This window comes from Sus scrofa, chromosome 13, assembly GCF_054392235.1.
Source record: "Sus scrofa isolate SSC_HxYL_T2T_F1_AM1 chromosome 13, Sscrofa_HxYL_maternal_Yorkshire_Landrace_v2.0, whole genome shotgun sequence".
NCBI classification, from domain to species: Eukaryota; Metazoa; Chordata; class Mammalia; order Artiodactyla; family Suidae; genus Sus; species Sus scrofa.
This window is the reverse complement of record NC_139395.1, coordinates 143,278,903-143,304,124: the sequence shown is the minus strand read 5'-3', so window position 1 is coordinate 143,304,124 and position 25,222 is coordinate 143,278,903. Positions and strand designations below refer to the sequence as shown.

The 25,222-nt window shown below is 37.3% G+C and overlaps 1 protein-coding gene across 1 annotated transcript in view; it reads right to left on the bottom strand.

The window, feature by feature from the left end:
* Positions 1 to 20,996, bottom strand: part of OSTN (osteocrin) — a 43,098-nt gene extending 22,102 nt beyond the window's left edge. The window contains exons 1-3 of the mRNA NM_001098597.1: positions 20,944 to 20,996; positions 5,036 to 5,134; positions 2,050 to 2,264 (exon numbers count right to left, since the gene is read on the bottom strand). Of these exons, the coding sequence (NP_001092067.1) occupies positions 2,050 to 2,264; positions 5,036 to 5,134 (314 nt within the window). The 5' untranslated portion in view covers positions 20,944 to 20,996. The remainder of the gene's footprint in view (positions 1 to 2,049; positions 2,265 to 5,035; positions 5,135 to 20,943) is intronic.
* Between the last annotated feature and the right edge of the window lie 4,226 nt (positions 20,997 to 25,222).

Here is a 25,222-nt window from a genome sequence, read left to right as displayed (position 1 = left end):
AATTCCACAGCTATTCCTGAGCATTCCTCCACAGGAGGCTTGCTGTAGTAACGTCCATTGCCCACAGTGCCCTCGGTTTGTACTCACGGAAGGGTTACGGGGATGCCTGGCTCAGGTTTGCTGAAGCGTGTACACTGAAGCGACTTTCACTACCTAAGAAAGGACTTCTGTTCTGCTGTTTCCACGGGGAGACAGGGGCGTGACCACCACCCGCGGTGTCCACGACTTTGGCCGCCCTCAGGAGGGCCCCTCAGGGAAGCTGCCGCCCAGGTGACAGCCGGGCGAGGTGGGGGTAAGGGCGGGTGCAGGTCCCCATGGGCAAGGGTCTCGCAGGTCTCGCGGGTCTTGTAGCAGGTGCACGTCTCCTTTCAGGTCAGAGGAGGGCAGGACCCTGGGGAGGAGGTGGACCAGCCTGGAGTGAGCACTGGCTTCACGATGTCCGAACGGCCCAGGAGCCGAGTGGAGGTGAGTCGGCGGGTCTCCGCAGGGAGAGCCCTTGTCTTCTGAGGCAGACAGGTCTGAGGCATGCAGGTTGCCTGGGAGGATCGTTCTAGAACACTTGGTGCTGTGAGGGCCCAAGCATCTTCCTCTCTGTGTTTGGCCAGAGATGCTTGTACAGTTTGATGAGCAAGTCTGAGAAGAGACGCTCAGCCAGGAGTTGGTGGCCTGTAGGCTTCTGCTGTTTGGTGGCCACTCTGGTTTGTGAGGGCGCAGGGACCCTCGCCTCTGCTTGCAGGGATGGATCTGCTCGTTGAATAAGTGGTATCTGCCCTGCAAGCCGCTTCCTGAATCGGGACCAGGTGTGGTGATGGGTAGGGGAGGGGGGGTATCCATCTGGCTCTCCACTAAAACCTGCGACCCTTAAGATCCTCCTTCCTACTTCTGAGACAGCGGAAGCCACTAGAAGAGAACCTGGGAGTTCCCATTGTGGCTCAGTGGAAAGAATCGGACTAGCGTCCATGAGGATGCAGGTTCGATCCCTGGCCTCACTCAGTGGGTTCAGGATCCCACATTTCCGTGAGCTGTGGTGTAGGTCACAGACGCTGCTGGGATCTGGTGTTGCTGTGGCTGTGGTGTAGGCCGGCGGCTACAGCTCCAATTAGACCCCTAGCCTGGGAACCTCCATATGCCCTGAGTGTGGCCCTAAAAAGACAAAATGAAATGAAATGAATTAAAAAAGTAAAAAAGAGAGAAGGGGTATCAGCACCCACCATCCCCAGTCTCCCGCTTTGTCTGTCCCCTTCTACTCCCTCCTCTTTCCTGTTTTTTAATCCCCAGGCTTCTAAATTTGGCTGCCTTGCACATTTTATCCTACCTCCTTGTATCTTCTCAGGGGCATTGCTTCTGCAGCTGCCTTCATTTCCAGTCCAGTTCCTCCATCATTATTTTCCTCTTCACTGGATTGTCCTCCTTAGCATACTAGCCTTCTCTTCCTTTTTTTTTTTTCTCTTACTGTTTTTTTTTTTTTTAATGGAGGTAAGTAATTATCCCATTTTCCAGATAAATAAGCTGATCACAGATGATAAGATTCTTACACAACTCTCATGGCTAGAAATGATCAGAAATTCGACTTAGACACATGTGTTCTGACTCCAGGTCCTGAGAACTCTTCACTACCTCTTGGTATAGGAGAGTGGACTTATTCACATGATTTGGAAAGCTTTGTATCATGGGTAAACATAAAAACGGTATTCTGGTTACCTCTACTAAATAGAAAACATAACTGACCAGAACATTTGTCTCATGGCACATTTTCCCCCTTACCTCTCAAATACTGTTATGTCTTATAATAATTATTTTACATCTGCATACAACAGAATCTTCCTTAGAAAACATTATGATGAAAATAATAATGCATATTGTATCAATTGTTTCATTCTTTAAACAGTTATTTCCAAAACAACACCATTAAACTCAGACATTAGCTAATATAATTTTAAATGTGTTTACCTACAAGATTTTCATTGTATTTTTATGTGAAATTCTGTTTCTGAATCCAAAGTGGAAGAATTAGAAAATGAAAAGTTCCTTCTCCAAGAGTTCACTTACCTCTGTTTACCTTTATGATCTGGAGAGCCTGCTGAGAGTCTGTCCAGGGGAGAACCAAAACCAGAGAAGCTTCTTTTCTTCTTTGTTTCAATCACATCATTCTCCAGAGACACAAGTTCATCAAGAAGTAAGAGTTTAGCTGCCAGATCAGTAGCTGATTTCTCTTCTGTCATTGTGGGTGGTGGTTCAACATCTATGAGTTCAGAATCAAAGGCCTACAGGGTGGGAAAGGTGAGTCCATTCATGAAGGAAAATAAAACAGGGACGATCATCCACATTTGACTTTTGCTGTTTTTAGCTGTCATGTCTGTCATGAAACGTGATTTCTCATGGAGTTATGATCCAGAGAGAAACATTTTGGGGGACAAAAACATAGAGATGAGGTATATCCAAAAGAAATTAAAAGAAAATAAAACACATACACACATACACAAAAATAAAAAAAGGGATAAATTCCAAGCCTGCTTCTAAAATTTAGTGTATTAACTGATCATCCTTTTAGATTCTTTCCCAGTAACAACTGCATCCTTCCTTATCACTCCCATAGCTCATTATCTGTAATTCTTTTATCCCTTCAATCATTACGTTTTCCCCTGTATTAGATTAGTTGCAATATATTTGTATTCAATATTAGATTGCGAGTAACTTGAGAGCAAGGACTATATCTAGTTAATCTTTTATTTGCTCTATTCAATGCCTATCCCAGTATTTTACTCAGAGTTAGGAGTACTCAATACATTTCTGATGAATATTTATTGAATGAGTTCTGAAAAAACTCTTAACCTCATGCTATTTCGTTTTCACCAGTCATTCATTCCTTATTGATTCAAACCATTAAAAAGCCACTAAGCAAGTTCTGTATTAGACCCAAGAGATCCAAAAAATGAACGAAATTCAGTCTATACCCTGAAAGAGCTTACCAATTCACTCATGTGATTTGATAACAAATGTTGAGTGTCCATGATGAGGTCAGAGCTATTCCAAAAACTTTACTGTTCCCTGTCAAATTTATTTTTTCTTTTCTTTCTTTCTTTCTTTCTTTCTTTTTTTTTTTTTTTTTTGTCTTTTTTGTCTTTTCTATGGCAACACCCGAGGCATATGGAGGTTCCCAGGCTAGGGGTCCAATCAGAGCTGTAACCACTGGCCTATGCCAGAGCCACAGCAACGCCAGATTCGAGCCGCATCTGCTACCTACACCACAGCTCACGGCAACGCCGGATCCTTAACCCACTGAGCGAGAACAGGGATGGAACCTGCAACCTCATGGTTCCTCGGATTCATTTCCACTGCGCCACAATGGGAACACCCAAATTTCTTATTTATTTGTTTATTCATAATACTACTTGGCAAGTCATCCAAGTTAAAAAAGTATGAGTGTCCAGTTTATGAAGTCTGTCTTTTCCTTTCTTAGGCCCAATCACAGTATTTAAAAAATGCTCCTATCAACAATCTAGAATCATTGCATAGTCCAGGAGAAGCTTTTTCTTTTGCAAGAGCCCAAGACTATTCCCCTGTGGAAGAAACGTTAACTACAGGTTCTGTTTCCTTCCCACCTTTAGTCACATCCTTGCCAGACTCTTAGTCTTTGCAAGACACTTTTTCTTCACTTCCTGTTATCCTTTATGGAATATTTAGCTTATTCTCTTTCTATTCCCTCTATTTTTCCCCCAATAAAATGAAAGAATAGCACTTTCCAAACCTTTTCATCATCAACTCAAACAATTCTCTTTTGGAATACTTATCATCTGCTTCAGAGTTCTTGAGACTTAAAGCCACTGAACTGCTTCTTTCCTAAACCAGTCAAATCTGCTCTAAACCTGGCCAGTGCTTCCTGGAAAACCTTTCTTCCTATTAGTGGTGATTAATATCAGGTGTTTTTGACTGCTTAGTGTACACTCTCAATCACTTCATAATTTATTTGTCTCATCTCTCTCTTTTCTATTCTGTCCTAAATATTGCCATAAGTTAGTTATCCCCAAACACTATTTTCATCATATAAAAAATTAAAAATCTCTATAGCTCTTTGTTACTTATAGTGCAAAATTCACAACTCTTCTTTTAAAATCTCAGCTTCTGTTACTTCCTAAGCTTTTTTTTTAAAAAAAAATTATTATAGTTGATTTACAATGTTCTGTTAATTTCTGCTGTACAGCAAAGAGAAATGCACTCTTTTTCTCATATTATCCTCCATCATGTTCCATCAATATAAACTTGACCACATAGAAACTAAAGAGAGGATGATCTATAATCAAGAGAAAGAAACTCTAAAGAACAGGAGACAGCCTTTCAAAGGGCAAAGATAAGACATCTTTTATTATCTCTAAGAATTTCTTCCTAAAAATGTGTTCATTCTTCTAATGACATACACACAAAGTAGATTTTTATTTCTTTTCAAAGATATTCTTAGTCTCAGGAAAAATAATCACAAAACATATAAAACTTGTCCTTTAATAAAAGCCATTTCAGACTCTTTATGTTATTTAAGAAGTACAATGAATAATGCTATGTTTCTGTTAAGATTAAATGAGCCACATTAACTTTTCTCTGTGTGGAGATGTCCTCACATTTCTTTGCCTTTACAGCCTAGGAAGTAAGAAAACATTGGTATAATGATAAAGTTTTAGGCAGACTACTCAAATTTTAAAATGTAAACAACTTCAAATTTCAAATAAATGCACTTTCATCTTTATGTAATTGATTCAATAATAAATATGACTGAAATGGAAATGAATTTATCCTATAGTTTTAGGTTTATAGAATACAAATCTGTGTTATGACCTACAGTTTTTTTTTTTTTTTTAACATTTAGATACCTGGCTTTTTCTGAATCCACAGTGAAGACAAGGCATGGAAAGAAATGCCTGCTTACTTAATTTTTTGTGTTATTAAGGCATCTCCCTATTTGTCAACCAGCACCTAGTTCTGACAATAGTAAAAATGGCTTATGTTCATAAAAAATATGGTCCTTTAAGCTAGTTTCCATTACCTTTGTCGTGACATCCATTGAAAGCACTTTTCCTGAGCTCCAGAGCATCAGCGTCACAGCCAGGATAAAATGCACACTTGCCAGTCTCCAGTCCATCATCTAAGGGGCACACATATCAGAGTTAACATTTATTAGTTTGGCATATAAAGGCAGAAAATAAAAATTCCTATAAAGCTTGTTATGGGCACGTAATAAACCAAATTATTCTACTTCTATGCCTTGGAGTGCACCTCTGCAAAACCTAAATTACACTTAATAGAAGCTGCCAGTCTCTCAGAATGAATTCTACTAAGTCTTCATTTCCATGGAAACCCAGACTGGAGTTGTACAACTATAATCATTATTTATTTATTTATTTAGATTTTTAGGGCCATGCCCATGCAGCATTTGGAGATTCCCAGGCTAGGGGTTGAATCTGAGCTACACCACAGCCACAGCAATGCCAGATCCTTAACCCACTGAGCGAGGCCAGGGATCAAACATGCAACCTCATGGTCCCTAGTAGGATTCATTTCTGTTGCACCACAAGGGAACTCCTATAATCATAATTTAATTCAAAGTAACCCAAATCTGAGAAATCTAGTTTGTGTAACTTTATTCTTTGACTGTCTAATCCACGGATGACAACCTCATGTGCCTAAGGGGAAATGTGTTAACTTGGCTATGTATGAGAGATTGAGGCCTGGTGGAGTTTGTGGTAGAAAAGACAGAATGTCCTGTGTCTAAAAGTAATTAAATTCAAAATTTCAAAAACACCACAATCCACTAGGAGACTATCTTTACGTCCTTGTGACATGTAAGGATTCCTGGAGCAAGATTTGAAAAGTGGACCTCATAGAAGAACTTAAATTATACTGTATCAAAACTGAAAAATTCTACATGATAAATTACAATAAAAACAAATTACAAATGGCATATATTTTCAGTAGACATAAAAAAGAAAGATTAGCATTTGGAACATTTAAATAACTGATAAATAAAATTTTGAAAAGTGGCACACAAGTAAAAATGGGCCAAAGTTTATGAGGAGACATGTTTGAAAGTTCATACTGTCATTTTTTATAGTAGTAAAGAATTTGAAGCAATCCAAGTATGCTACTCAAGAGGAAATGGATTTATCAATTGGAGTATATTCATACTATTTGGACTAAAAGCAAAGAATTTAAATATATGTATTATCTACTGTTAAAACAAATGACCTAAATGTTATGTGTAAATATATGCATGGATTAAAAAAACAGATTTGTGGGGAAATTAGAAGTTCTAGAATAGTGTATACGGGATGCTACTCTCACCAAATTGGAAATACACAAAGCAATTTCATGTATTTTGAAATCTGTACATATGATTAAAGTATAAACCAGTGGAATTTGATTCATGACCATAATTGCTTCTGGGGAGAGTTGGAAGTAAATAAGATTATGGAGAAAACATAAGGGAATCAGTTTTTATCTCTCTATATATAGTAAAGTGAACACGTCAAAAATTCCATTTGTTAATTCTATATAGCAGGCACAAAGTTGTGTCATTTATACACTTATGAATTTTTACATTAAAAAGACACTATAGATCCAATTAAAGCTTATCTATGATCTAGATCAGGCATGCTGGCTGCCATTCTGGCCCCTGGTTCAAGTGGGAGGTATGGCCCCACTAGAAGAAGGTCATGGGCTATGAGCTGCAACAGAATGGGTTTGACTTCACTTATCAAATGGCATTGGGAAGCCCCCCAGTCTATCTTTCATGAATGAGAAGGTTCAGTAAACTTGTATTTTCTTAAAAAAAAATCATATGGAAACCTGCAGGGAGCAAAAAGAAAGGGATGCTGTTGTAGAATTCCCAGAAATCACCTCAGAGGACACTCGAGGAAGATGGAACAACTTTATTACGCTGGCGGGTCCATGGGAATCGATTCCCAATCATGGACCCCAAGCAAAAGGGGGGAGGTACATTTATAGTGCTTGCTTAAGTGTCTAACATGCCACATTAACCTTAAGTTACATGCAGGATACAGAAAGATGTATAGCTGTACAGAATGCCTTATATTGTTACTTTAATGATTAATGTCAAGTACAATCTAGCTTTTTTTGAGTTTCTTTAGAACAGTCGAGGCCCAGAGTTTCTCAAGTCCTAGTGACTTTGTTTTTTTCTCAGAGCCCTCATATGAGTCACCTTAAGTTCCCCAAGATGGACGGTGGCAGCACGATGGCTTTGCTCTTGCCAAGCTCCCTATTCCCTTTTCCACACCCCTACATTCCCCCCTCTTGATGCGCATCCTTTCTGATGTGCATCAGTCATTGGCAAATACTGTACTTGAAGGGTGTGGGCTTGGAACATGGTTCCTAAGCGGAGTGCAACAAGCTGAGTAACACAATTAAAAATACAATGTCCAAAGATTATTAATAGCAGTGTAATAACTATGATTAGTATTACATTTTTTCACTAGTCCCCTTTTATCCAAGACAAAACTGAAGTCCAGAAAGGAAGATTATTGTTAGACATTGCCCTAATCTGATTCCTCATATCATCTAACGTAGCAGTTACATTACCAGAGAGATCAGGAATATATACACAACATTCTGTTTTTATGATGGCACATGTCACCCCTTGGGTAGCTGTCAGGATATCTAGTGCCATTCTATTCTGAATGACCGCCTTTCTCATTAGCACTGCTTCAGTATTTAATGCCTTTATAGCTTTATTTTTCATCTATTAAAGCTTGCTTGGTAAAGTTAAAGTTTCTACCCTCATCATGATGTCTGTAGTCCATAATGATGGAAACAAAAGAAGGCATCCTTTAAGTCTAGGCAGGTGAACCAAGCTGCCTTTGCAGGCATTAAACTGAGCAAGGTGTACTGGTTGGGGACAGTGGGATGAAGAGTCACAACAGCCTCATTAACAGCCCACAAATCCCGCACTGGTTGGTAATCTTTCCCTCCCTCCTTCTTGACAGGGAGGATGGCGTGTTCAATGGAGACTGACATTTGACCAGTATACCTGCTTTTCTCTTTGTTCTTTCTGATACCACATCCTTGGGATCACAGGAGAGTGAGAGTTCCTGCACTAACAGCTGAATATGCCAGCCGTCCCCTAGATATTGCTATTGCTTAGGGAGCACCTCCCAACTCAGATCAAAAGGAGGAGTGTCACAGCAGAGGAGACAGGCAAGAGAGTCCCCAAAACCTTAGTGCATGGTTTCTGAACTGGTAAAGTCAATATTTCCTAGCTTAACTTCTCAAAGAGTGCCCCTCCCAATTTCCACAGGCACAACTTTCTCTGACTCTTACATCTCTTTTCCTAAGCAATGCACTTGGAGGTCCAACTCTAAGCTAAATCCCACCCTGTGTGGCTGCCCTGTGTTGGTGTCACAGATGAGAAAAGGGAGGGTGCCTCCTTTTCAGAAGGTGGCCATTCAGATGTCTGCCTGACCGCCCTCCTCTTGGCATATGGCTGGTCCATATAAACCCTGGACCTGGGCCAGACTCGCAGGGAGGGGAATCGCTCAGAGCCTGGCACAAACTTAAAGCCTTATGAGGTCACCATGGAACTGCAGGTTAGGACCCACTCGGACTCTGTAGCCACCACAGCCATGGAGCCACAAACTCGTACCAGAAGTGCAAGCGAGTCAGGTCAAACACACATTCACACTCACACACACATGCACTCAGAGGTTATCACAGTTCCCCCACTCCCCAGGGGTTCCTGGCTACTGCTCTGGTCAGGCACAACTTCCAACAGGGAGCAAGTTGTGCTCCGATCAGGCACAGCTTCTGATTAGGAGCCCAGCAGGACTCCGCTCCCAGGAGTTCTGAACCACTGCTCCAGTCAGGCACAACTTCCAGTGGGGAACAGGTAATGCTCTGATCAGGTACAGCTTCCGATCAGGAGCCCAGCAGGACTCCGGTCAGGTACAACTTCCAACCGGGAGAGTCCACCTGTGACTCATGCACCTTTCTCTCGGTGCACTCATCCCCAAGGGGTTAATCACACCCCTTCTTCTGCCCTATGGGCAGGACCTGTCCCCCGTTCCTTACCTGGCTGATCCTCACCAGGTCTGTCTGGTCAGTCCGCTCGACCTGAGGCTGCAGGGGCCACCAGTCCTGAGTTCCCTGAAATCAGGGAGGCACACCTATACCCAGCAGCAGCTGGCCCCCGCTGCCACAAACCACCGGCCAATGATGACAGTAGCTCAATGGGCCAGTTTCTCTGGGTATTCTAGGAATATGTTGTAGAATTCCTAGAAATCACCTCAGAGGACACTCGAGGAAGATGGAGAACAGCTTTATTACATCGGCGGGTCCACGGGGAATCGATTCTCAATCATGGACCCCAAGCAAAAGGGGGGAGGTACATTTATAGTGCTTGCTTACGTGTCTAACATGCTACATTAACCTTAAGTTACATGCAGGATACAGAAAGATGTACAGCTGTACAGAATGCCTTATATTGTTACTTTAATGATTAATGTTAAGTACAATCTAGCTATTTTTGAAATTCTTTAGAACAATTGGGGCCCAGAGTTTCTCAAGTCTCAAGTTTCTCAAGTCCTGATGACTTTGTTTTTCTCAGACCCCTCATGAGTCACCTTAAGTTCCCCAAGATGGACGGTGGCAGCACGATGGCTTTGCTCTTGCCAAGCTCCCTATTCCCTTTTCCACACCCCTACAATGCTAGGAACCATCTGAAGAACAGGATTTGAGACATTTTTGCTTTAGTAATTGTGTGACCTTGGGTGTCATTTAAACTACTTGAGCTTTAGGTGTCATATCTGTGAAGTGAGGAGTAATTTTCACTTCAAAACAGCTTTGAAAGGATTGGATTGATTCATGTATATCCTCTGCATGCCCTATAGTATTTATAATTTGTAAGTGAAAGAACAGTTATGAGATCTTACTAAATATTTCTTGAATAACTATATTATCTTTGGTGTGACTAAAGATTTTCTTTATGACACTTCCTTAAAGTATTTTTACTATGAAATGTGAGTGTAGATTTTAGCAAATAAATGTATCTGTCATAATATAGACAAATAAATGTTTTATATAGACAGAGCAGCATCTGTACTAACCATGCTTATTAAGACTTAAAATGGAGATAAAATATTTTAGCATAGTCTATAACATTCATTTATCAAATATAATCTTAATTTTCATGAAATGTAATTTAAACTACTTACTTATGTCAGTGATTACTCTATTTTGGAATCTAGTCACAATGATAGTCACTGACTGCTTCTCTGTAGTGGAAGCACTTTCTGGAAGGAAGCAGTAAATTCTCTCTGTTCTCTTTCTACAAATTGACATTTAATATTTGTGTTCTGTGGTGAGTATCAAGAAATAGCTAATCATGATGAGCTCTCTAAATTGAGACAAGAAAAATAACAAGTACAAATGTAACAGTTATCTGGTGAAAATAGCAACCCAAAACTGCATTATTTATTCCTTTAGAAAATCAGCTGTTGAATCATTTTTCCTTCTGATTTTGCTGATGTCTTTGACTTTCCTCAACAAAAGGGAAAATTTATTAAAAACATAGCTGTATTTTAAAAATGATTTCATATTTCCGGCATGTCTTTTTTTTTTTTTTTTTTTTAGTAGCTCTCTCATTCAGTCAAAGATAGACTACAATTGCGATGTTTTCCTTCCTTGTTTTTTATCATGCTAAAAAACAGTTTACAAAGTGTGAAACTGCTCATTTTATAAGTCTTTCCATGTGGATTTCCTTCAACTATTTTTATGCACATTTTACTAACTAGGTCTCTCTTCATCTCTGCAGTCTTATAAATGGCACAGGATGATGGGTGTTTATAATAATGATGATTATGTCTGAGGTGTATATTTTTGTGCTTGGGTGTATATAGGAAAAAAGTCATAATGTATCATCTTACAGATAACCACATCCTGATTATTTGGATAGGGAGATGTAAAAATAAATGCTGAGTTTAAATACACACATTTAATGGTTTAAAGCCATGCTTGCAGCCAGTTAACCAAAAGGCCAAGTTCCTAAATATGGCATTTGGTACACTAATGAAAACAAACACCCTGGCACCTGCCACACAAAAGACATTTGATTAACTAGTTGAAACTTGATTGCTACAAAATTAGAAACAGAGGAAATTATAGGGAGGGAAGGAAAAGACTAGGTTCAGCTCCATTTCCCTATTTTGTTGATAGTGGATAAATATAGCCCATGACTTAAAAATCTCCTCAGCCCCATGTACACTCCAGATCACAGAAAGAACACTCAAAGGGTAGTCATTGTATGACTATGCCGTAGTGAAGGTGTTTGCAATTTTTTTCAGTACAGCAATAATTTTCATTGAGTAATTTTTGAATAATATTCCTCTAATGTGAGAAGCTTCAAAGGAAACAGTGGGCATGGGATCTGTCTTATAAGAAATTTCCATGTGTACTTCATTCATTTTCAGCCAACTGGTCTACTATGTGCACAGATTTTCACTAATGATATTGATGAATAAACAAACATCTTACATGGCGTAATATCTTAACCTTTGTTTCAAAGGTTATCACATGTAAGAACTCATTATATTCTGAAGATATCCTCCACTTCATGGCTAGAGGGGTGGCAAAGGGAGCAAGGTTGTCCTTGAAGTTTAGGACTTGAACATACACAGATTGTATATTCCTTTAGAACATTGACAGTGCATACTGACATACTAAAGGCTCTACAAGTCTAGAAGTAAAGTAAGTGGCTTAATTATATTTAAACTGGGATTAAGTGAGAACTCTGTTAAAACAAAGAATGATGTTCACATTATTGAGAATCAATGCCACACTGAGTCATTTTTACAGTGAGCTGGGGCAGAAAAAGAAAAGATTGACAATCACTGATGCAAACTATCTATCTTTGAGGGCTGGTGTTGAAGAAAAACAAATCACACAGGTGACTGTGGTAATTTCTCTTAAATAGCATCTGACTTAGGGATAGCAGACTAACTGTTAGAAACTCATAAGGGGATGGAGTTTGGGGGCTAAATCTCGATAACTTCTGGGGAGTTTTTATTTACCCTAATTTATTGATTGGAAATATTTGAAACAGACTCTTCCTACCTTATTTTTTAACAGGAATTAAAAATAAAGTTTTAATTAAAGCTAAAAGACTTAAAAAGTAATTAAAAACATTTTTTAATACTCTCCTACTTTGACCTTGCAGATGTGTAAGTGAGATTTAACAGGACATGTTACGAAGGGTCCCTATTTCTGACACTGGGAAGTGACTGTGTGTGCCTGCACATAGTACTGCCCACAGTCTTCTTTCTCTGAAAACAGAGGTGGTCTGCTATGCAAGTGGTGAGTCAGCTTGGCCCACAGTAAAATCTGTAAAACAGAGCATGTTCTTCTTCAGTGTACATTTTACCCTGGTCCATGAAGTAAAAGTCAAAGTCTTTGATAAAAGAGGGAAGCTTCCAGAATAGTAGATAACAGAGTAACTATCTTTTCTTTTTTTGTTTTAAAAGAGGGCCTGGGGAGCTTGTGGTTAATGGATACAAACTATTGCCTTTGGAATGGATTAGCAATGAGATCCTGCTGTGTAGCCCTGGGAACTATGTCTAGTCACTTATGATGGAGCGTGACAATGGGAGAAAAAAGAATGTGTACATGTATGTGTAGCTGGGTCACCATGCTGTACAGTAGAAAAAAAATTGTATTGGGGAAATAACAATTAAAAAAGTAATAATAATAATAAAAGAGGGCCTGAAAAGAACAATGGTTAACACAGTATATGGCTCATTGTGATAGAAAAACAACTTGATCTAGGGGTTCTGATACTCAGGTCCTGCCTTGGCTCGGCTGCTATTTCACTGTATGATTTTGGGCAAACCCTTACCTCTGTAGACTGAATGAAATTAGCTTAGTTTCCTCAACCTCTAGAGTTGCTTCTAGGTTTTTTAAAGTCCATTGCCACGTCTGGTTCTTTTCTGGTGGAAGTGCAGACTCCGTATGTAGGTAATAATAATTGGTGCAGCTTTGGTTGGGAAAAGCTTTCTGTTGTTCCTCGTCAGCTGATATGTCATAAGATTTGACATCTAGGTTTTCACATAAATATACTCCTCTTGAATTGTAAGTACTTATGGCTGAAAAGAGATGGCCTTCAAATCTTTGATTTTTAGATGTCATTATGGTAAGAAAGAAAAATATGTTACCAATTAAATTATGACACCCTATCAAGTTTAAGACATTACAATTTCAGAGATGTTAAATGTGCATTAGAATGGATGAAATACGGTATATCTATTTACTTTCAAATGTTTGTTTTTTTTTTTTCCATCATGCTTAATTTAAGAGAGTATACTCAATTCTCCTACACTTTCATAACAAGAACTGTTAGAGTTACAGCTGCTCTTTTGGGGTCAGAGAAAGAAAAGGTTAACTCATTATCGTATATCATTTTTTTTTCTTTTTATAGTCATACCTGCAGCATATGTAGGTTCCTGGGTTAGGGGTTGAATTGGAGCTGCAGCTACCAGCCTATGCCACAGCCATAGCAATACTAGATCAAAGCCACATTTACGACCTATGCCACACCAAATAGCAATGCTAGATCTCTAACCCACTGAGCCAGGCCTGGGATCAAACCCGCATTCTCAGGAACATTGTGTTGGGTTCTTAACCTGCTGAGCTACAATAGGAACTCCCAGATATAAATTTAAAAAAAAATCACATAATATTAAAATATTTAAAGATTTGATTCCTCTCATTTGTAGTTAACAATTTGTCTAACAAGGTAAAATAATCATTTGAATGGCAAATTTTAGTATTAGTGGATATAAAATGCTATTATTAAAAATTCCTATTTCGGATACAAAAATAGGAAATTTTAACATTAGAAATTTTCAGATATCTGAAACAGCACCAACTTCACACCTACACTGACATATGTACACATATTTTTCACATAAGTTTTCTCCAAAAATCTTTAGATAAACTAACAAGTATTTTAAAAATAAAATTCTTTTGGTCAATAAATAGCTACTCAGCATCAGAAAATATTTCTGTGATGGTGAGGAAAGACTCAGAATTAGACCTGAAGGATAAAAAAAAATCTCCTTGCTGTGTTAGATGATCTTGAGCAAGATACTTAAACTGTCAAAGTTGTCTAAAAAAACCACATTTTATGAATTCACACTGTAACTTTAGTTAATTTTAAAATTTTAAATTAATTTACAAATAGCATAAATTATTACGGATTTGCCTTGTTTGCCAAATAAGAGCAATAGAAACATTTCATTTTATATTTAATGTTATTTATTGAAAATGTACAAAGATATAAATTTATCTGTGAGAAAATTCTGCATAATTTTTATTTTTTTTTATCATGAGTGAAACTTTTCTTTGGGAACTCTAAATTTTCCATGAAAACATTTTGCAAACTATAAGATAATGTGGAAAGATGAACAACTATAAGCTAATGTGGAAAGATGAATGCCCAGTATATAAATTATTACTGAGCTGAAAGCTGGTATTTGAAGTCAGGTCCTTCCAGGGGAAGTAGAACTTGTACTCAACAATCACCTAGGGAATTTGGGGCCATTCATAGAGACAATCAACAAAGTTTATGTTAAGCAATCAAGAGGATACATATAGCAGATTGGTGTTATACAGATAATCTTGATATTTCAATGATGGACAATTGAGCAGGATGTTAAGTTTGTTTCTAGTTTTCATTGACGAAAGAAGCAACCAGGGGAAGCTTTTTCAGGTCTGCTGGAAAGCAGACTCAGACACCGGAGTCTCTTTATTGGTGCTGCAATTCCACAGCCTTTGGTGCAATCAGTTCCAGAAACTCGAGAGCTAAGTGTGGCTGTAGTACTTAGAACCTTAGAACTTGGGGATTAGTTTTGGATCTTCATAAACTCATCTGTAAGATGTAAAATCAATAGGATTTTCACCCAAGGGCAATTGAATTACAATTTGTAGCAACTGTCACATATATAGCATCTACATAATTTTCCCAAAAATACTTCTGAGAAATACTTACGATGTTTAGTTACTTATTTAAAATTCTCTTTGTGAAATTTGCTATTTTAGTAGATTGTGCCATACTCAATATATTTGCTTTATATTTTGAGCATGACTTGAAAGGAAGTTGCAAATTGAGACAGAAGTTGAACATTTCCTTTTTTTAAAAAGATTAAAAAGTGAGGAATGTGTTCTTTCTCATTTCTCGTTGCTCTTGTATCAGCGCTAGTAAATTTTCCACAGTTGCAAAGCCAATTAGAAGAACAAGAACAACAAGATACACTTTCAGACTCTCAGTTTCATGCTCCTTCAAGTATAACTTATTTGTAGAAGTATAGAACATTTTTCCCATTTCCAAAACAAAATGCTTATAAAGTAAAATGTTTATGGATGAGGTGTTCTTAATGTGGCAGACACTTGCATTTTAAAATGACTTTCCCTGAACACTACGAGTCAGGAAGAATGATCATTTACTATAATATATGTATTAACTGATTTTATTCCATTTGGCACCATTTTCATTCTTTTTTTTTTTTTTTTTTTTTTGTTGTTGTTGTTGTTGTTGTTGTTGTTGCTATTTCTTGGGCCGCTCCCGCGGCATATGGAGGTTCCCAGGCTAGGGGTCTAATCAGAGCTGTAGCCGCTGGCCTACGCCAGAGCCACAGCAACGCGGGATCCGAGCCGAGTCTGCAACCTACGCCACAGCTCACGGCAACGCCGGATCGTTAACCCACTGAGCAAGGGCAGGGACCGAACCTACAACCTCATGGTTCCTAGTCGGATTCGTTAACCACTGCGCCACGACGGGAACTCCGACCATTTTCATTCTTTTTCAGACTCTATTGCCTTCCAAAATCATATAATTTTGTTGTTAAATACCTCCCTTTTTTTTCTATTTGGAATTTTTAATCATATTTCTAGTATCTTTCTTGTAAAAATTTAGGAAGGCAGAAACCTACAATAACACTTTAAAGAAAGATTTCATTATTAAAGAGCCTAGGTATGTATGTTTAACAAAGTATTTTGTTGTTATTGTAAACTCCTTGAGGGTAGGAACTATGTCATCTTCACAACTGTATCTCAGCACCCAACATAGTGCCTGGAATAGAGTCAACATTATGTGTTGAATGAATGAATGAATGAAGTAGCCTTATGTGGTAGATAAACAGAAATGTGGGACAGATATTAACATCCCAGATTATTGACATGGGAACTAAGACTTTGAGATGGGAAGATGTTTGCCCAAGAGATTTGCCTACAGTATTAATGTGATGAAGTTCATGCCAGAATCCCAGTATGTCCATTCATGTTTCACATCACAGATTCTCCTTCTAATGAAAGGAACATGCATCAGTATTCCCTAATCAGTAAAGTTTAAGATTTCTCCTTATCAGATATTAATTTGTGCTTAGATCCTTGAAACATTATTAGTTTCTTCATATAAAACCATGTCCTCAAGAAATAGAAGAGAACCTTGTGTATGATTGTATACAATTCTGGTAAGGGAATTTGCTCGTTTAATTCTAATGATAATGGGAGAAACCAGAATCTTCAAAACTAGAGATAGAGAAATGCTATAGAGGTGCACATAAACACGCTGCTTGGCCATTTGATACTAAGTATTTTTTATGTGGTATAAAAAGGGTGTCAAAAGGAAAATTTGGATAAATGCAGGTAAACATGACATATATAAGCATCAGGATAATGTGGAATATTACCACCTCCTTCACCCTTTATCCCACTTTGTATTATATATACTATTTAATGAAATATTAAATAATATTTTGATTCCATTAAACTAGTCAATATAGTCAATAAAAAAATACACCAAAATGTCAAAGAGTGAAAGTGTAAATTTTATAACACTCGGTAAGATGCATTTATAAGGTATGCTCTGTATATCAGGTGCCAGGGATATAAACATGAGTAAGACACTCTCCCTGTCTTCCTGCTGCTCACATCCTGGTGGAGATGGAAACTCCTTCATCAGTTGCCCTGCCTGTCTGGTCAAGATTTCCTCCTGCAAGAGCAGGCTCTTCCTGGAATGCTTTCATTTCCTTCAGGTATAATTGTTGTAAATAATCTTTTTAAAAATTATTTGCATAGTACTTTATTAGTCTGATATCCATCTACCTCCTTTCATTCTCACAACAGTCATGTTGGAGCTATATCAAAAATATTATAATTCAATTTTTTTAAATAGATGAACTGACCCAACCTGGACTACTTTAGAACCTTTGTCCCCTAGCTCCTGGTATTGAATGAATACTTTCTAATACAAAAGAAGTGAATTAGTAGAAAGAGATTTGTTGACCTTTAGTTACACAGACCTGGATATGACTCCTTACTGAACTTGTTACTTAGCCTTTTTGTTTTAATATCTTCATCAAGAAAATTGGGCAAAGACTTACTTGGTAAGTTTATTAGAAGGATCAGAAATAATAAAGGTAAAGGGATTGGCACAAAGTGGTTACTCAAGAAATAACAACCATCACCCTGATATTGCCTTCTAAAAATAGCAACTTTTCAAAACATTTCTTGCTACTTTTTAATTTTTCCGGAAACTGATTTTTACCCTTGTTCATTTTTAAGGAGTAAAATTAGCCCTTGGAATCTAGAATTATGGCAGAGTGATAGAAAATAAAATACAATAAAGATGGTAATATCAATTGGGGGTAGGAAATTTTACTAAAGAGTGTTTTGAGTGGTAATTACTCTAACATTTAATGTTACAGGGTATTATGTATTATCATTAATTTCAGCCATAATATTCCTATGAAAATATTAGCATACACCTATAAAGAATTTCATAATGAGAGGAAAACAAAGGGAAGAAATCTCAGTTAAACTCAAAACATAATTTTTCTTCGAGTTTTAATTATATTAACAAAGGAATTTTTAAATTGGATTTTAATAAGGTTTTATGATACATATTTTGCTTTATAGTTCATAAGATATCTCTATTTCATTTTTTTTTAAAGTCACTAATTATGTTGGTAAAGTCATAGTTTTCACTTAGTTTTTATAATATTGAGAGTATAGCATAGTCATGCCGTGTTATGGAAGCAGAGCCACTATGAATGTTATGGACATTAAGGACCTTTTTATATGAACTAGACCTTACACAGCACAAGCATGGGAGCAGCTGGGGAGGGATGGACTGTGGAGCAAGTAGAGAAAGAGAGTAGGTGACTTTCTAATCCTCTTCAAGTCATGTCACGGATGGCTAAGTCAGAGTTTGCAAGGAAATGCAACCTCCAAAGTGGGACCATAGGGAAGCCAGGGAATGTGGGTGGGTCAGAAGCAAAGTTATGTGTGGTGGCCCAGGTGATATTTTAAAAGTGCATTTTTCACCATTATTATTATTATTATTATTATTATTATTATTATTTTTGTTTTTTTTAGGGCCCCACCTGTGGCATATGAAAGTTCCCAGGCTTCAGTTCCAATTGGAGCTGTAGCCGTTGGCCTACGCCACAGCCACAGCAACACTACATCAGAGCCACATCTGTGACCTACACCATAGCTCACCGCAATGCCAGATCCTTAACCCACTGAGCGAGGTCAGGGACCAAAACCCCGCCCTCAGGGATCCTAGTTGGGTTTGTTAACCGCTGAGCCACGAAGGGAACTCCCCACATGTTTAGAGTCTTATGTGTCATAGGAAGGTAGAATTTTAGAAAGGAAGGGGATGCTCAATAGAAAATTGTGGAGTTTACCATCCTCAACAGATGGAAGGAGTCAGACTCAGAGGTGATTAATTCATCTGAGGGAGAGGAGATGAAGGGGAGATATGAAATGACTGAAGAAGAGGAGGAGCAGGAGAAGTCATGGCAGAGGAGTTGTTCCTGGAGGAGCAGATGCTCTGTGCTGAGCCTGGAGCTGATGATGCATCAATAAGGAAGAGGCAAGACTGAGCAACAGCCAGTTCAAGCCAACTGAGGCAACAGCAATTATTGGCCAGTGATGCTAACCACTCCAGAGAGGTACCCTGAAAATTATCTGGAGAAAGGAAAATAAAAGTTTCGATAAAAATATCTCTAATCAGAGTGCTCTTTAGGCATAGGGGAGTTGGCCTGTGTGGAGAAGTGTCCAGGGTTAGGAGGGAACTCGTGACTCACCTTTTGTACCCACATGGACTCCAGTTTTACTGAGGGGAAAATGAAGCCCCTAGGAGGCTGGGTAAAAGCTGTTGAAGTCAGGACTGGGATTAGAAGTTTGGTTTCCTGACTCCAAAGCTTGTGTTCCTCTGATGACACCATTGAATCTAAGCAAACGTTGTCTGGTGGGTAGAGATCGCAGTGGATGATATATGGACAAAGAGGTTAAATTAGATGATATCTAAGGATTGGCTCCAAGATTCTGTGATACTGAGTCTGATTCTCTAATACAGGGAAAAGGGATTGAAATGGAGGCACCCCCAGGTTATTCTTACATTCAGTATCACTGGCGATTTTAGTTTCTTGCATCTCTTTCCATAATAACAAAATATTATTGAGCCCCACTCTGTGCTTAAGCTTGCCTGATGCTGCACAACTACACAGTGACAGAGTTGAGGTAGTATTTTGGACCTGTTTACTTTGAGTTCTATTCCTTGGAGAAAAGCTCAGTCAACCTAATTTTATTAATCAAATGCTCAAATCATTGAAAGTATTTGAACAAGAAGTGAAAATTATAGCCCTGAGGTCCCCAAACCTAGTCTACTAAACATATCTGCTTCTTTCCTGCTCATGATTCATTGTATAAGAATCAGTTTAAAATTCTGAGAAATTAAAGGGAGAAAGCAAATGGTAACCTTAAATAACTTATTGAATGAAGCTGTAGTGCAATTCACTTATAGAGAGGACGCTCGAATATATAGCTATAGGATGTTCTCCTTAGAAAAGTTCTATAAGAGTGCTAAAGCATAGAACAAAAGAGAAGACACGACACGTGTGGTATTTGTGGGAAGAGCATTAAATATAGTGCAGTCAATTCTATAGCTTATATGGGCATTAAAATCATTGTAAATCATTGTTAAAATTATCTAATTTCTAGAAAGACAACTCAGAAAATATAATTATAAATTATGTATTATTATATATAACACATATAAAATATATAATGCACACCCATATATTGTATATAAATTATATATCATCTATATTATAAATTAAAACTATAATACAAAGAAACAATATTTTGTATTGACAGAACTAAATTTATTGTGCACACTATTTCCACAGATCCAAACCTAAAACAAAATTTTAAATTTCCTCTTAAACAGAACTTAAATATATGTTTCAGATTAACCCTTAATTCAACCACATAAAGCAAGAGAACTTCAAGTACTGCAGAATAGACATGATCTAAATCTACCCTAAACCATGTTATTAGTATCAAATTTGCCTATTTGGGAATTTTACAAGAAGAAAAATAAGGGATAGTATGGGTTTGAAGAGTATGGGTTTGAAGACTATAAAATTTAGAATTTGATTAACTTAGGGAGGGCTCTTAAATTCTGATTTTGATGGAAATAAAGATGAGAAAAACTTTTTCTGCTATCTAAATTTTTAAAATTAGGCCACTTTATACATTTAAAAATTTTTCTAACACTGGACATATCTGATGAAAGCAAAATTAAGACATCTAACATACATATTATCATTATCTTGAGTTTTCTTTCTCTTTGTTTCAAAATGGAAAACAAAAGCCAAAATTATCTAATATAAAATGCCTGAGCAAACCATTATCTCCACCCTAAGTTTGCATTACAAAAATATCTTAGATTTTCTACTCATTTTTAGAGAGGAAAATATTACCAAAAAACATTTCTAATTTTAACAAAATCAAGATATAATCAAAACATCTTAAAAGTATGCGATTTTTTTTTTAAAGTTAAAAGGAAAAAACCTAACTCTTTCTTGGCTTTTCTATTTAACTTACCTTGTGAAAAATCAGGAGATTCTAACTTTAAAGTCCTGTCTGTGCAGTTTCCCCCAAACTCAGCTCTGATGGTGAGTTTTCTCTCTGAGTTTTTATAGTCTCAGTTATACACCCCTTACTCCAATCCCTGCCTTTGCTTTCTCTTACATCATTTCTACAGATTTTCCACTGAACATTTTCCCAAGCTTCTCTTCAATATCTTTTTTTTCCCCTCTCCCAGCCTCTATACTCATTCTCTCTTTCCCTCTCCTGTTCTTCTTTTCCCTATTTATGCTTTCTATTGCTTGGATCATGAAATTTAAATAGCAGCTGGAACATGGGCTCTGGAAAATTTAAGTGTACATTTAGCATTGTGTTCAGCCTTAGACCCATCACCTCTTCCTGAGGTTTTAGTCCAGCTCTGATCATCACAAATCACATTTGAGAAATAAAATACACTGAGGTTTGGTAAAAAGAATGTCACTAGGTTGTTTCAAAGTCTGATTTAGGGAGAATAAATCAGACCCACATGATTTATTGGTATATAGTTTTCACTCTTAAATTAAATGATCATGTATAGAAACAGTGAGTAGTTTCGGCCTCAGTCAGGTGCACAACCCTGTCAGTGAAACTGACAGCTACGTGGTAATTAACATTGCTATACTGGGGAGGCTGTCACTAACAAATCTATAAATACTGAACTGTGACATGTGGGGTATAAATGCAGACCTTGTGATCATTTTAATCTTGCTCTTGTTCTCCAGGATTTTAATTTCCTATTAACCAAAATATTCCTGTCTCTGAAAGTTTCCTTCATTTCCACTTCTTACTAATTACATTTGCAACTTTACATACATGAATAATAAAAAGTAAGTTATTCAGTCCCAAAGGTAACGTGTAACATTGTCAGATCATCATTAGCTCATTTATTTCACAAGTATATTCCCATTTGACAGATAAAGAAACTGAGGCTACGTAAATTAAGTGACTTTATGAGATCACACAGCTGAGAAGTTGCAGCAGAGCCAGATTTCAAATACAAATCTTCTTAATTCCATATGCAGTTCTTTTCCCACAAATTCACTCTGTCTCACTATGTAAAAAGCTGGCAAAGAGAATACAAACTGGATTATGGTTTTCACAAATAGAAATAAATTTGCTCCTTTGGGTTTTGCTTTAAAAGCTGTTTAAAATATTGCTCACTAGTGTAGTAACTATTACATGGTTAATTTAGATCTAGATGGAGAACTGACCAGAGCACACTGAATTGGTGGGGCAGTAAAATGCTTTATTTTTTTTTTTATGAAGGGTTTCCAGGGATAACATATGTCTTAACAAGCTTGAAATTTGAGTAGTTGGCAGCGATAGTTCGCAAGTCAAGATAAAATACAGCCTAATTTGTGGATCCTTGTTTAGACATTACTGCCGTAAAACCATTACGTTAACTTGAATCCACATGATGGAAAACTCTCAATATAGATTTAACGGATGCATCACAATGCTATGAGAAACCAGTATTCTTGACACACCTTTGACCCTTATTTTAAATTCCTCCCCTAGCATGCTGACAAGTGATATCTGTGGCTGACTTATTCCAGATCTATCCCTGCTTAGACAGTTTAAAGATTCCACCCTATTTGTGGATTTCGTTGACCTAATTCAACAGTTTGTCTTAACTCTGTTCTGTAGGAGTAGAAATAGCAACAGCTTATTCCAGGAATATAACCATGGTACATTTAAGCCATTTATATAGGCTTCTGCACATTATATACCTCTATGTAAATAACTGATGGATTTGTACATGATAGAGAAATTCTGTTATCTAAAAGAGAGAGTAGAAATAGAAGCACATGAAGAAATAGAAAGAGAATAAGCACTCAGTGACAGATTGAGAGACTAGGAAGAGAAAGGGAGAGAAAATGTTAGCAAAAACTTATATTTTTGTGGTTGTGGTTGCTATGGACGTATTATTATTCATATGTAATAGATGAGAAAACTAAAGTTCCAAATATGTGAAAGGATAGCCCAAGTGCTCACGGCTTAAAAGTGATGAGACCAGGAGTTGAACCTTGTTCTCTGTATCAGTCAAGATTTGGGTAGGAAGGAGATGGCACATTCAAATAAACTGAGTAATTTGAGAATTTAATGTGGGCAGGGTATGGAGAAGTAGAAAAGATGGTGAGTGTGTTGAGCCCTCAGTAATAGCCAAGTCTTCCTAGGCTTGAAGGGTTAAAAGTGAGATTACAAGGACTCAGAACAGAGGGAACTTTGGAGAGAAATTTGCCCAGCAGAAGTCTTACCTTTCATCAGGAGTAATCTATAGGGGAGAGGGAACCTGGAAAGTAAACACTGAGATTGCACTCTGCTTCTTGGATACGATCTCCTGTTGTGTTTACCTTTGGTCAAACCCAAGAAATAAAGGACACAGCACATTGTTTAATCTCAAAATTGTGCTAAGAAACATACAAATAGGATCATTTGTAAAGATCAACATGGCTGCAGATGCTGTCCTTATCCACACTCTTATGCCATACTTAGCAATGCTTTTTTTTTGTCTTTTTTTTTTTTTTTTTTTTTAGGGCTGCACCTATGGCACATGAAAATTCCCAGGTTAGGGGCCAAATCAAATCTATAGCCACTGGCCAACACCACGGCCACCGCAACAGCAGATCTGAGCTGAGTCTGCAACCTACACCACAGCTCACAGCAACACTGGATCCTTAACCCACTGAGCAGGGCCAGGGATCGAACCTGAGTCCTCATGGATACTAGTCAGGTTCGTTACCGCTGAGCCACAATGGGAACTCTCTCTAATGTTTTTTTGCAAGTCAAGTTTATTGAGGGATAAATTATATACACAAAATTCACCCTTTTAAAGTGCAAAGTTTGATGAGTTTTGACAAATGTAGACAGTATGTAGCCTCCACTACAATCAAGATAAAGACCATGTCTGTAACCAACACCCCCCTAATTCCCCTCCTGCCTGCCCTTTGCAGTCAATCCTCCTCTCCAACTCCAGATCCTGGTAACCACCAATCTGATTTCTGTCCCTATAATTTTGCCTTTTCCAGAAGGCTGTAGGAAATTATACATTATGTAGTCTTTGGTGTCTCGCTTCTTAGAATAATGCTTCTGAGATGTACCCATGTTGCTCAATGTATCAGCACTTGTTTTTTTTTTTTTTTGTTTTGTTTTGTTTTGGTTTTTTTTGTTTTTTTTTTTTTAATAAAGAGAGTGTTCTATTGGATAGTTGTGCCATCATTTGCTTATTCATTCACCAGTTGGTGAAAATTTGAATTGTTGCCAGTTTTTGGTGGTCATGAATAAAGCTGCAATAAATATTAATGTAAAGGTATTTGAGTGGATATAAGTTTTCATTTCGCCTGGGCAATTATGTCAAAATGGGATTCCTAGATCACATGGAAAGTATATGTTTAACTTAATAGGAAATAGCCAAACTAATTCCCAAAGTGGCTCTATAGTTTGGCATTCTTAGCAAAATGTATGAGAGTTCCAGTTACTCAGCATCCTATCTAGCATTTGACATTCATTGCCATTTTCAAAAATGCAGTCCTTCTAATAAATGTATACTGATATCTCCCTGTGTTTAGTTTGTATTTCCCTAATGGCTAATGATTTTGAGAATCTTTTCCTATACTGACTTTCCTTTTGTATGTCTTCTTTGGTGACCTGTCTGTTCAAATCTTTTTGTTAATACTCAGCTGTGAGAGTTCTTTATATATTCTAGATACAAAATTTTTATGATTTATTTTGCATTTTTTCCATTCTTCAGCTTGTCTTTTCATTCTCATAGCAGTTTATTTCACAGAGTAGACATTTATAATTTTGATGAGGTACAATTAGCTATTTTTTAAAAAAAGAGTGTGCTTTATGTGCTCTAAGAAACCATTCCCTCACTCAGGTTTGGAATAATTTTTCCTTGTGTTTCCTTTTGGAATTTTTTAAAACTCTTTTTTGGCAGTTCTAGGTCCTTTACACTTACATGTAGATTTTTTAAGATCAGCTTATCAATATACACCAAAGAGCTACCTGGGATTTTTATTGGGATTTCATTGATTCTATAGATCAATTGAAGGAAAACTCACATCTTAAAAATATTCTGATGTATGAACATGGTATGTTTCTCTTTTATTTAGATCTTTGATTTTTCTTTACAGTGTTTTTATATTTCAAAAGCATACACTCTTGTATATATTTTGTTAAATATATCATGAATTATTTGATGTTTTTATGCTACTATAAATGTAGTTTTTAAAATTTCAATTTCCAAGTGGACATT